This window comes from Nannobrachium achirus (assembly GCF_963921795.1).
Source record: "Nannobrachium achirus genome assembly, chromosome: 1".
Lineage (NCBI taxonomy): Eukaryota > Metazoa > Chordata > Actinopteri > Myctophiformes > Myctophidae > Nannobrachium > Nannobrachium achirus.
Genome location: NC_137810.1, coordinates 52,280,415 through 52,295,008, shown reverse-complemented (window position 1 = coordinate 52,295,008; position 14,594 = coordinate 52,280,415). Strand labels below are relative to the sequence as shown.

The following is a 14,594-nucleotide window of genomic DNA, read 5'->3' as shown; positions in this document are numbered from 1 at the left end:
GACTTGATTCTTGATCACAGCTGTGTAATCAGTAGAGTGGAGAGGGACATTTATTTATAGTTTTAACTATAACTATAGTTTTATACATCACACAGCTTAGACATTTGGATCAAATCAGAGAGCAGACCTGTGTGAACGCAATGATATAGATAGCATATCTGAAGTGTGAACACTGCAGCCACAGCGCCTTAACATAAACATGGGTCTATTATCCTTCTCTCCACTCTGGGGACCCATTGGAAATGCATTGGGTGCTTAAAGTTAAACATTTTTATTTTTTTATAATTAAACTACAAAACATTTCAAAAAGAAAAATACACGCACACTTGTCCTCAGTAAGCTGAACACATAAAAATTTGAATGGTGTTGAAAGGTGTAAGCGTTTAGGAGATGAAGCGCGCCAAAGTTTTAGGATACTGACTAGTATAGAAATAAATAAATAATGAAGATAACATACGTGTGCTCGCCTTTAGGCGAGCCCACAACTAAAAGGATAAACACCACAAGAAAGCTTGTTAGGTTTTGCGGTCCCTTTTTACAACTATACAACAATAAATGAGACACATAAAACAGTAGGCTTACTAGTAGGCTACTATGCAAAAAGAAAAGTAGTAGAAAGGTCAGGGGGAGGCAAAGATAGGCTTTGTCCCTTTTTAAGATATTTATTTATGCCTTTATTGATAGGACCATAGGATAGGACAGTAGACTGACAGGAAATGGGGAAAGACATGGGAAGTGACACGCAGCCAAGGTTGGTCGGGATCGGGAATCGAACCAGCGACACGCTGTCAGGCTACACTGAGCCTATGTGGTATGTATGCGGCTGGACCATTAGGCCAGCTTTGTCTTCTTTTTTTATGATTTGTTTTTGGCCTTTTATGCCTTTTTGATAGGACAGTAGACTGACTGGAAATGGGTTGTCCGGATCGGGAATCGAACCGGCAACGCCACCAAGCATCCATGCTTATGTGGCAATGCCTAAGTGGTATGCACCTGGACCAGTAGGCCAGCGGGCGCCCCAGGCTTTGTCTTTTTTACCAGTTTCGAGTTGCAGCTGCCAGTAAGTCACTATTATTATCTGATAAACCAACAAAGGAAATGATTATGTAACATGTTAAACTATCTCGTCAATGTCTATTTTTCTATTTATATTTAAATGTCCCTTTTATGTCTTTCTTTTCATGTAAATGTAAATGTTGGATCGATGAGATGATGAGATGAGATTTAATCCCTGAGGGAAAATTGAGGCGTTGTTACAGCAGCATAGTGTGACAATACATGAATAGACTAGTAGACAAACAGGAACACAACAGACACAATGGACACAAACACAAAAGACCAGGATCGACACATACTGTACATGAGGGAGAGAGTTCTTATAAGTGTTCATTATACAGTCTGATGGCAGTTGCCAAAAAAGAGAGTATCTCTTCTTATGCATTTTGGGAGGGAGAGTGTGCTTCTGGCTGAAGGTGCTCACCCTGTCCTGCAGATCACCATAGAGTGGATGGGAGGGGTTAACCATGATGGAGTTCAGTTTGTCCCTAATCCTCCTCACTGCTACTGACTGCAGCAGTGCAGCCCTACGATTCGAAGGCCAACTACAGAGCTGGCCTTCTTAATGGTTTTGTTTAGCTTGTTCAGCTCCCAGGCCTTAATGCCACCTCCCCAGCATACCACTGCATAAGATTCAAGATTAATTTATTTGGTCCCAAAGGAAATTTGTCTTGGACATGCAGGCTGCTACATAACATACAACAGGACAAGACAGACAGAAAGTAGATTACAACGAATAGTGCACAACACACAGTGCTGACATACAGGTCAAGTGCATACATTACATTACATTACACTAGTCACCCCTACTAACGGCCTGAGTTTAGCAGATTAACGGATATGGGAATGAATGAGTATTTGTATCTGGTCAAATGTCTTTTCTTGTTTTTAACTGGGACTCTATAACGTCTACCCGAGGGTAGCAGTTCGTATTCTGAATGCAGAACATGAGATGGGTCAGCAATTATTCTCTTAGCTTTCTTAACTACACTTTCCTCAAATATTGCTTGAAGAGTGGGGTGCTCCCTCACACCCATCACCCTCAATGCAATCCGAGCTAGTCTATTAATCTGTGCTTTTGACCTCACAGTCAAATTACCATACCACACACAAATTGTATAACGGAAAATACTCTCGATCACAGCATGATAGAAAAGCAACATCACTCTCTGCTGGACACCAAACACCCTGAGCAGAATGCTGGCTAACACAGGCTAGTAAAACATGTACAGTAGCCGGCTGCGCACATTAAAGGACTTGAGCCTCCTCAGGAGGTAGTCTGCTCTGTCCCTTTTTTGGAGCTGTGTGAAGCACAGGCTCCCTATACGTGGCCGTGTGGGTCTGTCTGTGTGTCTGTCTGTCTGTCTGTCTGTGTGTGTGTGTGTCTGTATGTAGCCTGAACTTCCTAAACTTCGGCACGCCACTAGTCCCACAGTTTTGCCACCACACACTCGCGCCATATGTCAAATCGACCGGCTTACTCGGGAATCGTGGGCTATTACTTTTCTAAGAGAAAGGTTCTATAGTTTAATTGATATTAATTTATTAGTGAATTAATTTTCCCCATTGACTTATAATGGGAATCGCAAAAACTCACATTCAATTATTTGTCTCTCGCAAACCATAGGGGCTAGAGTTTCAAGACTTGGAGAGGAGGTTCATAATGATTTCAAGGATTAAATAAAAAATAATTGTGTCATTTGGCCGCATGGTGGCGCCATAACACCCCACTTTACGTTTTGGCCTGTAACTCTTGAACCGTAGGTCGGAAAATTAAAAATATTTTTTCCCTGGATTCCTTGGGTCATGACGCATCTCCCCATATAGGCCACGCCCATTTGCGCCATGATAGATTTTCCGCCATCTTGAATTTTCTCCAAAACACACTTTTTGCTCCTTTTCCTACATATTTTCTTCAAATGTCACAAAAATCGGTACACATGATCCACACACACACACACACACACGCACACACACACACACACACACACACACACACACACACACACACACACACACACACACACACACACACACACAGCTCCACTTCACACGGGTGTGATTTTTGTAGACAGCCTCTGTATTGTCTCTCCAGTCCAGGATTTATGTTTACATGGACGCCTAGGAACTTATACGAGTCCACACTCTCCACCTCTTCCCCCTGGATGTTGATGGGTACTGGCGTCCTCCTCCTGCTACGTCTGGCATCTATCAAGACTATCATAGATGTATTTTATCGATTTTGAAAGTCAGACTCCATAAAATACATTTTTATTTAACCTTTATTTAACCAGATAAAAACACATTAAGACATGATCTCTTTTTCGAGTGTGACCTGGCCAAGAGGCAGACATAAAAAATTACACAATCCTTGCTTACATACAAGACATCACAACAAAAATAGAACATCCATGATACACAAACAGATACCTAAGAACTCCAAAAATACAAAATGTACACTAAATAATAAACTAGTTTGCAATTCACAGGTAGCAGTACACGCACAGTGTGCCCAATGTACCCAAAGGAAGAGATCACAGAGCAAATTAATTACAGGTCTGAACAAGTGCAAGCGTTTGTAGATCTGTCTAGAGTGATTCTCTTAAAACTTCTCAAAGGAATTAACACAGCCAATTTGAGTCTGGACTGAAGGTCATTCCATGACCAGGGGCCAAAAAAGGAGAGGCTTTTTTTGCCTCCCTCAGATGTAAATGCAGGTACTACACAACGTAACCAGGCATTTGATCTGAGATTTAGCCCATTAAAATCATCTATGATAGTCTTCTTGACCCAAGGCTACCCTCACCCCATAATAACTCTGACAGTTACAGACCTGTAAGAGACCCAGTCGATCCATTTGGAACACCCTCATGTTTTTTATGTGGGACTGGAAATGAACTTCAAGCTGGTTGAGATCATAGGCGGCCTACTGAATGTTCATTAAAGTAAGGAACCCTGAGGGTCCCTGGACCCCACTGCATTAGACCACAGAGCCCAAATAGCACTCTGAGTGACCTATAATAATCGTCTGGGGACCCCCCACAATAATTTGGGGACCCCCCTGGGGGTCCCGACCCACAGGTTGAGAACCACTGCACTAATCTATCTGCCCTTGTGTTCACACAGTGAATGGTTTCTTCTCAACAGCACTCATCTGTCCCTGTCAGTCAACTTAAGAAGCAAGGGGATATGAAGCAGGGTGTGTATGAGACTCTCCCTTCCCTAGATCAGAGACCACCACTACTAGCACAGCAGCACCCACCCTCAGCTCTACCGGAAAACACAACTGTGGAAGTTCAAATACTGTGCAGAAGAGACATACAGAGATAAGAGCATTGACTTTACACAGAGGGGTACGTATACTGTACTTTGGAATGTATTGTGAGAGGCATTGATGTGTTTTCCAGCTCTGGAGGGGGTGTAGGTTCCTATTTTAGGCTACGTTATATTGGTCTGTGACATACATTCTGCCAGGCCGATCATGCAAGCAGTAGGCCTACTTGTTTACAGACTTCAAAGCCTTCAACTGTGTTCATACAAAAAAAGAAATACAGTAAAATATACTTTGTCTAAATGTGCAGTACAACCTGATTTTGGATTCTTCTTTTAATGTACACCCCCGCCCTATAGGAGCTAAGAAAAGGAAAGTCTACACAAAACCTTCTGAAACCAGCACAAGTAAGTCTGGATATCCTATATTGAATTCAATGATAATTACATGTTGTGTCATTTGCCATGCAGCTAAGGATTCTCTGTCCCATTCTCAGTGTCTTACGAGCGGATTTTGTCCATCGAAAGTTTGAGTGAAGTCCCAAACCCATGGAAGGGGTTTACATTGAACCGTTGCATAGTACTGGCCATGGTCATAGTGCTTGTGAGCTCTGGGGTCAATGAGTTTAACAGTGAGTATATGAAAACCATCAACCGGACAGAGAAAACAGCACACACTTTATAATCCTCTATAGAATACCAAATAATCTGTATGTTGCATTCTCCAATGTAGATGCAAAAGTGGTGTGTTTACTTTCCATTACAAGCAAGTGTGATTTTTAACATTTCACTAAACCATTATGGCAATAGCCATACTTTCTTTATGCCCCACTCACCTAACAAGCCTCCCTTCATTCATTTTCAATGTTGTATGTTAGCTGCCCTGGATTCCTTCGTCGAGGAGACAGACTCGGAAGTAAGGTCCTTCATTGGAAGTATACAAGATGGAGCTATAACAAAGGTACTGTTTCTGACAGCGTACAAAACTGAAATAGTCTCAGGATGGTTGCATGCTCTGTCCATGGAGCCATTCCCAATCACAGTACACTGTAAAATCCTCTGTGGTAATTTAACCACTAGGGTGTATACATGTAAATAAATGTGGTTATATTTGTACAGTCTGAGAGTTACAAATGGATAAATGCACACTAAGGATTTGACTGTGTATGAAATGTTGTTGAGCTTCAATTGTAAACAAGAGATCCAAGTGTATCCAATCAATGTATTCATGAAGATACATCTTTTACATTCTCTAACTCTACACCTTTCTAAAGTAATGCCAACATTTATATTCCATAGTGCAACGTTGTCGCTTGCAAGTTAGAACCGATCTTCAAGCAGCTTGAAATTCAGTTCCAGTCGCCAGGCAACACCGTTGTGCGTTGGAGTATAAATTAAGAACCACTGCAAATGTTTCTGTAAACCAGAGCCTGTGTTTTGTTCTTTTTTGTTCTTATCTGACAACAGAGCTCCTCCTCAGTGTGGGATAGTGTTGTGGGTTGGTGGGGAGCTGAAGAAGTTGGAGCCATAAGAAGAAGGAAAAGACCTATTGGAACTGGAAAGGGAATTCTGAGACCCAAAAGCAAAGCTTGATTTTCTTTAATAGTGCTTGTAAGACAAAAGTGAACATTTGGCAGGAATTAATTATAACCAACATCAATAGCAAGAGTGATCGTACAGTACAAACAATTGTGTCATTGTGCTTTGTGTCTAATATCAACAACTGAAACAATAGGTTTAGCAATTATGTGTAGACTCTAGAGATTAGAGAATAAAGAATGTCTGTTTATATTGACTTGACTGATCCTACAGGAAATGTCTAATACTGTACATAAGATAGAAGTAATATAGGCTAATATTTAAACAGGCTTGACATTGTATCAAATAAAACATGTTTATTTTCAAAAATATATAATCCTCTGAATAATAAGTACTTTATCCAAATCCAATACACAAATGCAATCAAAGTATCTGCTTTCACCTATGTCTAGATTTATATGTATTAAAGCATTATTCCATGATGGCAATTTCCAAAGAAGAGTTTGGTTAAAACAAACCTTAACACACGGGAAAATAGTACAATGACATACTTATCACAGAACAGAAGCCATACTGTAGCATATAGCTATTTACCAGAATTGTATTCTGGGCCTATTATAATAGACCTAGGATATAAATGTTGTTTTTGTTTAACACAAAGGTTTGAACTAAAAGCTCAATATTGTGCTGTGCACATAATTATTTATTATTGGTTACGTATTTGCAAGAAAATTTAATTTAAAAAACATAAAAAAAATAAAAAAAAAGTTAAAACATGCATTTCTATCAGCGCCTGTGTTTCACAAGCCATCATCATACAGAAGAGAGAGAGACTAAACTAAACAACATAATTCAAACATTATTTAAACGATTTAACCACTTATTCTGGGCATGTCATAATAGGGAGACGTTTGGCAAGAAATAAGCAAATAGTCCGCAAAAAGCTCACATCTACAGGCTGTCAAGCACCTTGTGAGATCATCTATTTTCATTTATGTACAACAAAGTGGGTTTAAGTGGTTAAAATGTATTAGTTGCTGGGAGTCAAACAGCAAAGTGAAAAACAAAAAAGGACAATAATCAAAAATCCATTAGCAGTGGTGGACAAAATGACTCAACCCTAGTACTTGAGTATACTCCTATATATACAGTACAGTAAGTATCCAAACAATACAAACACTCTAGTAAAGCACAGATACTCAAAGAAATAATCTACCAAAGTACAGTACGCAAGTAGATGCTCTTTGTCCAGTCCACCACTACCCATTAGCGCAGTGGTTCTCAATCTTGGGGTCGGGACCCCAAGTGGGGTCCCCATATTATTTTGTGGGGTCCCCAAATTATTTTGTGGGGTCCCCAGATGATTAGCTCAACGGTAAACAAACCAACACAGAGACTAGTACAAGTGTATACAGGTTATCTGCACATTTATTAAGTGACAATTTAAGGACTTTCAAGATACCAAACTGGCCAAACTGTCAAATATTAAAGGAGCTATAGTCAACTTTTTCTTGAAAAACGGATGCTAAAATAAAAACAATGTTTCGAAAATATTTTATAAAAAAATAAGCTTCATATATGTGTTTCTATTCAAAAATGACCACAAAAAGCGTAAAATAATGATAAAATAATCATTTTGGCCATTGTCAGACCAACACTTTGTTTACATTCTAGTCTATAGACTAGGATGTAAACAAAGTGTCGGCCCTACAATGAAAAAGTTGACTATAGCTCCTTTAAGTAAGCAAGAGGCGAACATTGTGAAAATAGCCGATCTACATGCTCGCGTTGCGAGCATATAGATCTGCTATTTTCACAATATTTATCTGTGGAACCGAGTCACATTAAATGTAATACCTACAATTCCAAGTGCTTGTCAGGTGGGGGTCCCCAGGCCAGTTCAAATATGTTTATTTGGGGGGCACGCCGGCACGGCCTAAAAAAGGTTTGAGAACCCCTGCGATTAGCGACATCCGCACCTTGTTGCCACCATGTGTTTCTGAATGAGGACTTCTGAAACGCTCGTCTCTTGCGGGTCGAGGTCCACCACTTGGAGCTCCTCGTACGCCACAGGGACGCAGCACAGCGAGCGGCCCACGTTTCTGCCAGCTTCGATCTGGGAGTTGAGGATGACGGCGTGGTTGTTGGTGTTGGGCAGGGGGACGGCGCAGACCCCGTAGCAGTTCTTGATGTCGTAGGTGTCGGGGGAAAGGACGAACTTCTCCAGGGACACGGTCAGGCTGTGCAGCCTGCACGGCCCGGATCTCCCCGGGTCATCCTGGCCTGACCTGGCCGCCCGCAGCCCTCTCTCCACCTCACACAAGCCCACGGCTGTCTGCACGGCCTTCAGCAGGAGAAAAGCGCGGTACTGGCTCTCTCCTGGAACACAGTCAACACAGTTCACTGTTAATTGCATGATCATGATTTTTTGAGCGGTGGTCACAACGCTCCTATACGTGGCCGTGTGTGTGGGTCTGTCTGTCTGTCTGTCTGTCTGTCTCCGTGTCTGTCTGTCTGTCTGTCTGTCTGTCTGTAGCCTGCAGTAACCTTTTCTGACCACACTTGTTAAGGGAGGGGCGCTGTTGCACACACACACACACACACACACACACACACACACACACACACACACACACACACACACACACACACACACACACACACACACCACCGCTCAGTTCACACGAGTGTGATTTTTTTATTTTAGTTCTTCCTGGGGTCAAACAGTACAATTCAAGATTACAGTGATTTCCTGCATGTAACGTACCTCCATTTCTGTATATTCACTTTGTGTCTCAAAGGAGGGCAGTGGACAGTTCAGATAGCTTCCTACCAGTGACATCATTGGTAGACAGGTTTAGACGACCAAACCTGCCCACAGATGTACAGTTGTACACTGATACTGTAGGCGGCTATTGCACACAGCCCTCCTCTGAGACACAGAGCTAGTCGACATGAATACCTAATGAGCATTAGTGAGGACCAATTATATGAAGGTACAGTAGATTGAAAATTAGAACTCCTTTAACCCATTTAGGCTTAGAACTGTTTAATGCTTTAACTATTGAAAAATAGCAGATATACAAGCTCACAGCGTGGCACCGAGTGCCACGCTGCAAGCTTGTAGATCTGCTATTTTTTTTTAAATCCTTCTGGGTGGTTCCTAGAACAACATATTTTGAGATGGGGGTCTGCGGCCAAATACATGCAATTTTGGGGGTCCTTGACATGAAAAAGTTTGAGAACCACTGATTTAGAAGACATTTATAGAATTGGGTCAAAAATATTCAAAGACTTGAACACATTTTTCAAGATTTTATAAAAATAGCAGATCTACAAGATCGGTAGCCACGCAATGATCTTGTATATCTGCTATTTTTTAATAGTTACAGCATAAAATAATGGTTAAAGACAAGTGGTTCAAATACTAAAGTGACACAAATTTGCGTTCAGGTATAAATGGCTGAAGTCTTATTCTTCAATCGTGCCAGAATCCCTACAACAGCTCACCTGTCGCTGATCCCTCTGCAGGAAAGCCACTCAGTGCTTTGAGCTTGTGCAGTTTCTGCATGACCACGGGACCCACCTCCTTCTCCTTCATCACCTGGTGGACAGTAGAAGTACATTTACTTGAGTGAGTGCTGTACTTATGTTTATTGAGTATTTTTGGATAGACTATACTTATGACTTTCACTGCACTGCATTTCAAAGACAAATATTGTATACTTTTGACTGACTCCACTACATTTCTAGGAAGGGAAAAAGTACATTATGATTTAATCAATTAAAGGAGTAGTTCACCCCCAACATGACTTTTTTCTATTGATTACTCACGCCATAGAGACATGAGTTCAATAATATTTTTTTCTATTTGTCGCATTCCTAAGACAATAATTAGATTATAGTAAATGTACCCCAATTGATTCCGGGTGGGGACCCAAATGCATCCGGAATCAATGGGGGTACATTTATTGTAATCAAATTATCGTCTTAGGAATGTGACACATACCAAAAAATATTATTGAACTCAAGTCTCCATCGCGAGAGTAATCAATAGAAAAAAAGTCATTTTGGGGGTGAACTACTCCTATTTCAAATATAGAGAAAAGTACTCCATTATTTTAACTTGAGCACAAATTTTGACTGAGCGACTTTCACTTAAAGTCATGTTATATTTGTATTATCTACACTTTGACAGCGAGTACAAGGGGGGTTGAGCCGAGCGTCACCTGTGTTATTTGGTCCGTGGCGTCTCCGAGCCGCTGCCGGAGAACCTGGAGCAAGGCAGCAGACATGGCCAGCTCCACCCGCGGCACCGCCTTAAGGTCAGAGCCCAGGGTGAAGGAGAAGAGCATTGGGGCCGAGGAGTTGAGGAGCCCTGCCAGGAGCGTCACAATTATTACATAATCGTCTGAAATGCAATTATTTTAGATACTCGCAAAATACATTTTAGCAGAATCGTCATAATAGTTTCCTTTGTTGAAAAACGTTCATACATTTTCAAACTTTTTCCAAAAACAGCTGAAATAGCTGATCTACAAGGTCACAGATCGTCTATTTCTGCTATTTAAAATATATATATATTTTTTTGTAAGGTACAAAATGATTACATTTCTTTATATATTTATGTTATCTGTCCGGTGCAATTTTGGTTTACAAAGCCTAAAAGGCAAACAGATATGTAATTTGTACACATTATGTCCCAATGCTCAATGCCCAAAACACAATCAAACCGTTAATCGCAATTATTTGCGCCACAATTAATCGTCAAGTGAAACAACGTCATGACGGCGACAGGCCCTACCTACGAGGAGGGTCTCGCTGGAGGACAGCCCCAGTCTGAGGGAGGGCAGGGAGTGCAAGGTGTCCAGCTTCACTGCGCTGACAGGTGGGTCTGACATGTGTGGTCTCTGTGGCAGGGCGTCAGCCAGGAACCTCTGCAGCTCACACAGGAAGGAGAAGGTGTCTGACGAGGCCGGGCCGGACGCTGGAAGGTGGGAAAAACTGCAATAGACAATTATAGAAAGCTTTAACCACTTGAAGCATCCATATTCTGGGAGGAACATTAACCAAAGATAGCCGATGTATAGGCCGGATCTTTGATGGAGAGATTTGGTTTAGGGCATGGGGTCTTCAACAGGGGGTCCGGGACCCCTAGGGGGTCCTCAGAGTTACTACAGGGGGTCCTCTAAATGTTTGTGTGATAGAAAGTATTTTTCTCCTTTTTCATATTAACCACTTGAACCCTAGCATCCATATTCTGAGAAGCCAAGAATAGCAGATCTACAAGCTCACAACGCCTCACGCTGTGAGGCGTCGTGAGCTTGTAGATTGGCTATTTTCGGCAGAGGTTTGATGTAGAGGGGAAAAAGAGCAGACTAAGTACAGAGTGAAAGGTAAATTTTATTAAGTATTGACAGTTCAAGTGGTTAAACATATGAAAACACAAATTGACATGAATCCAAAATACACAATGATTGTGCTATCAAACGATGAAACTATATGGAATCTATGAAAAGGTTGTGGGGGTCCCTGCTTCATCTCTCTCTCAACTAAAGGGTCCTTGGCCTGAAAACGTTGAAGACCCCTGGTGTAGGGAGAAAAAGGTGGCCAACTCGGGTCCAGCGTAGAGGATTTAAGTTAGCCTGGCATGGCCAGACTAATATCACTGTGTAGATATTAGTCTGGAACTTTGGTGTGGAAGATTCATTTCCAAGGGGAGCTTTCAGATTCAAAAGTCAGAGCAAAAAATGCCCAGCTTTGAATAGTGGGCTCTGATTGATTGGTCACCCACATACTTGTGGCAGATTCGTCTGGTTTCCAGGCTGGATTTAAGTTGTTAAGCCTAATTTATAGGCTACTTTGCGCACAGAAAATAGCAATCTATAAGCTTACAACACCTCACATTGAGATAATAGTATGAGCTTGTAGGTCAGCTATTTTTGGTACGCAACACCTGCACACAACTAAATATTACCCAGGCTTTAAAACATTTTTGAGAAACCTGTCTAAAAATGAACTATTGCAATTATAGCCCAGAAATGTATTTAGGTATTTAAAGGGAATATGAGATTGAACTCAACCTGATGTCAGTGCCGATGTCTGAGGAGAAAAGCAGAAGTGGAGTAACGCTGAAGTCATCTTCTGAGCCTCCACCAGTAAGGATCTCTCGTAGTTTCTGCCCTGCAAAGAGTGAACAAACACTTGCAAAGAGGAGTGCACAAAATCCTTACAGGCCATTTGAACAAAAAACAACAAAAATGGACACATACCTGCACCAGGAGATTGTGCCTCAACGGTTAACCTCCATCGCTGTGGACCGGCACCCTCTGACGGCTTCCCTGTCAAAATGATGTAATGGGTTCCCTCTGAGAGGCAAGCAGTCTGCAGAACACAACAAAACACACCAACAGGAATGACCGCATGAAGTGCTGTGTTGTGACTTTATGCTGAGACTCTATTTAACAGCTTAAGTCATGGTGTACCTGTATTTCCCATTTAGAGTGGACCTGTTGTAACCTATATACCAGGGTTCCCCAATAGGCGGCCCGCGGGGGGCTACTGTCTGGCCCACACCAACCCCAGTAATAATGGTGGTATAAGAGCAGCAACAACACTAGTATATCGTCTTTGTCGGGTGGAAAGCTTTGTATCTCCAAATTTGTACATTCTTTTGCAAATCATACAAGGCCATCGCACAAAAGTAGTGAAAACAGCAGATCTAGAAGCACACAACGCCTCACGATGCGAGGCGTTGTGTGCTTGTAGATCGGCTGTTTTCACTAGTCTAAATCATTTTTAAAATGATAAATGCAAAACAAATGGTTTTGGACATAATCTGACGATATCTGAACCGTCGCAGTCGCTGGAGTAGCGGGAACGCCGCCGTCGCCCCTGCAATGTTGTGGCCCTCGGCTTGGTACCCTAGACATAATTCGGCCCTTGGGGAAAACTAATTGGGGAACCCTGCTATATACATTTTATTAACACAATATTCACACAATTGCAGTGGCTACTGTACCTGTGTAGGGGGGTCCAGCGACTCACTGCTGAAAGTGATGCCCAGGGCTGACAGGTCTGTGGTGGTGCGCTCCAAAACCAACACCAATGTGGGCTTCAGCCTGAGCAGGGGCGACGGCAGGAGGTCAAGGGTGAACACCAGTCTTGCTTCTTCCTCTCTGTCTGCCAACAGCTCTGATGGAAAAGAAGACACAAACACCATTCAACTGATGACACGTAGCATTTGTGGTTGATTTACTGCGGTGGCTCTCAAAGTGGGGTCCCGGGAACCCCAGGGGTCCTTGTAGTGGGGGTTCCCGGGGGGAACCGCAGCTAAATGATTGATAGTTAGAAACCGTTGCCGGTCTGTAAATCTCAGAGTTATGGGGACCTCTGTGGCCTAACGCATACTAAACTCAGAGTCTTTGACAAGAAAAAGCCAAAAGGGTTGAGGAACATTCCATTACTGTACAAATAAAACAGGAAATGTACCAGAGCTGAACAGAAATAGGTAACACTGCACTCACGTACCTTGGGTTGGGTGCAGAACATCCAGTCGGGTTGTCTCTTTTCTTTTTGCTTCATTAGCAAGTTCTGATAAGATCGCCGCCACCGGTGAACCACCAGAGGCTGAGCAGAGTCCAAAACGGGTCAGAGGGTCGTCGTTTCCCAGCTCACTCTCTTTCCCCCACGCAACGCTGCTCTCACGCACCGCTGCAAGGAGAGCCTCCAGCGCCTCGTCACGTCCCCATGACCTTCCAAAACATGACACGTTGTCAGGGAGTTGAGACGACACCGAGGCGTCTGATGATGAGGAGGAGACATCTGCCGTCTTGATTCCAAAACCGTCTGGAATCTCTGGAAATAATCACATCACACTTTTGCTTAATATCTCATGATCATGAATAGCAGTTTTAAAGAACAAAAGTGAATATAATTAGAAGCAATATTCTGTGCACAAATTAAGCCTGCAATGTGAATTCAATCAGCCATTTATAAGAGCAAAAAATCACATGATAGTCTTTGAGACAATCATACTAAGTCTTAGTCAAACCTATCAACAAAATAAATACATGCAAACTATTAAAAAGAACTGCACAAAAAATATAAATAGCACCCAACAATGCACAAAACGACATGCACAGAGGACAATGTGTGTGTGTGTGTGTGTGGTATAGGCCTATAGGCTAATAAGCATTGCTGCTGAAGTCTGACCTGTCGTCGGCTGTTCTTGCACCAGCATCAGTTCATGCCTGCTGTCCCTGTCTGCAGCCCTCTGGGGCACACCCACCACACTCTTAGACAGCACCAGTGTCCCCAAGTAGAAAACACACACAAGCAGCATTTCTCCTGTTGTCTGTCTGTATTTCTGTTTGGTCTGCCTGCCTGGTTCGTTCAGTTGTATTGAGTGGGTCAAGCGAGAGAGGATGGGACTTTATAGGGACTCTCGCCACCGCTTCTCACCACATCAGGATCCTAGGCTTGCCAAAATAGCAGTGAAATATCGTGTGTCCTTGAAGTGCCAGAGAGCGATGCTACCGTTGGAAGCTCTCGTTCTTCTTAGATAGCAAGGCTACCAGGCAAACAATACCTGTTTTTGTTAGTTTGGACACCCACATCAGTAGGGCTCAGACTAATAGGCGTCCACTAAAGGGAGGATTCTTGAAGATGACAGATTCATTGGACATATTTTTATATTCCCATGAACCTCATTGTCGTCTGCAAAATTA

At 42.4% G+C, this 14,594-nt stretch overlaps 1 protein-coding gene across 1 annotated transcript; it reads right to left on the bottom strand.

Moving 5' to 3' along the window:
- Window positions 1–7,828: 7,828 nt before the first annotated feature.
- On the bottom strand, window positions 7,829–14,209 carry amh (anti-Mullerian hormone; the record flags this gene model as incomplete). Its single annotated transcript, XM_080730200.1, has 9 exons — window positions 7,829–8,244; window positions 9,376–9,469; window positions 10,095–10,243; window positions 10,670–10,852; window positions 11,962–12,048; window positions 12,138–12,249; window positions 12,887–13,059; window positions 13,396–13,722; window positions 14,080–14,209. 9 exons carry the CDS (start codon window positions 14,207–14,209, stop codon window positions 7,829–7,831), a joined length of 1,671 nt encoding a protein of 556 aa, XP_080586326.1.
- Window positions 14,210–14,594: the final 385 nt, after the last annotated feature.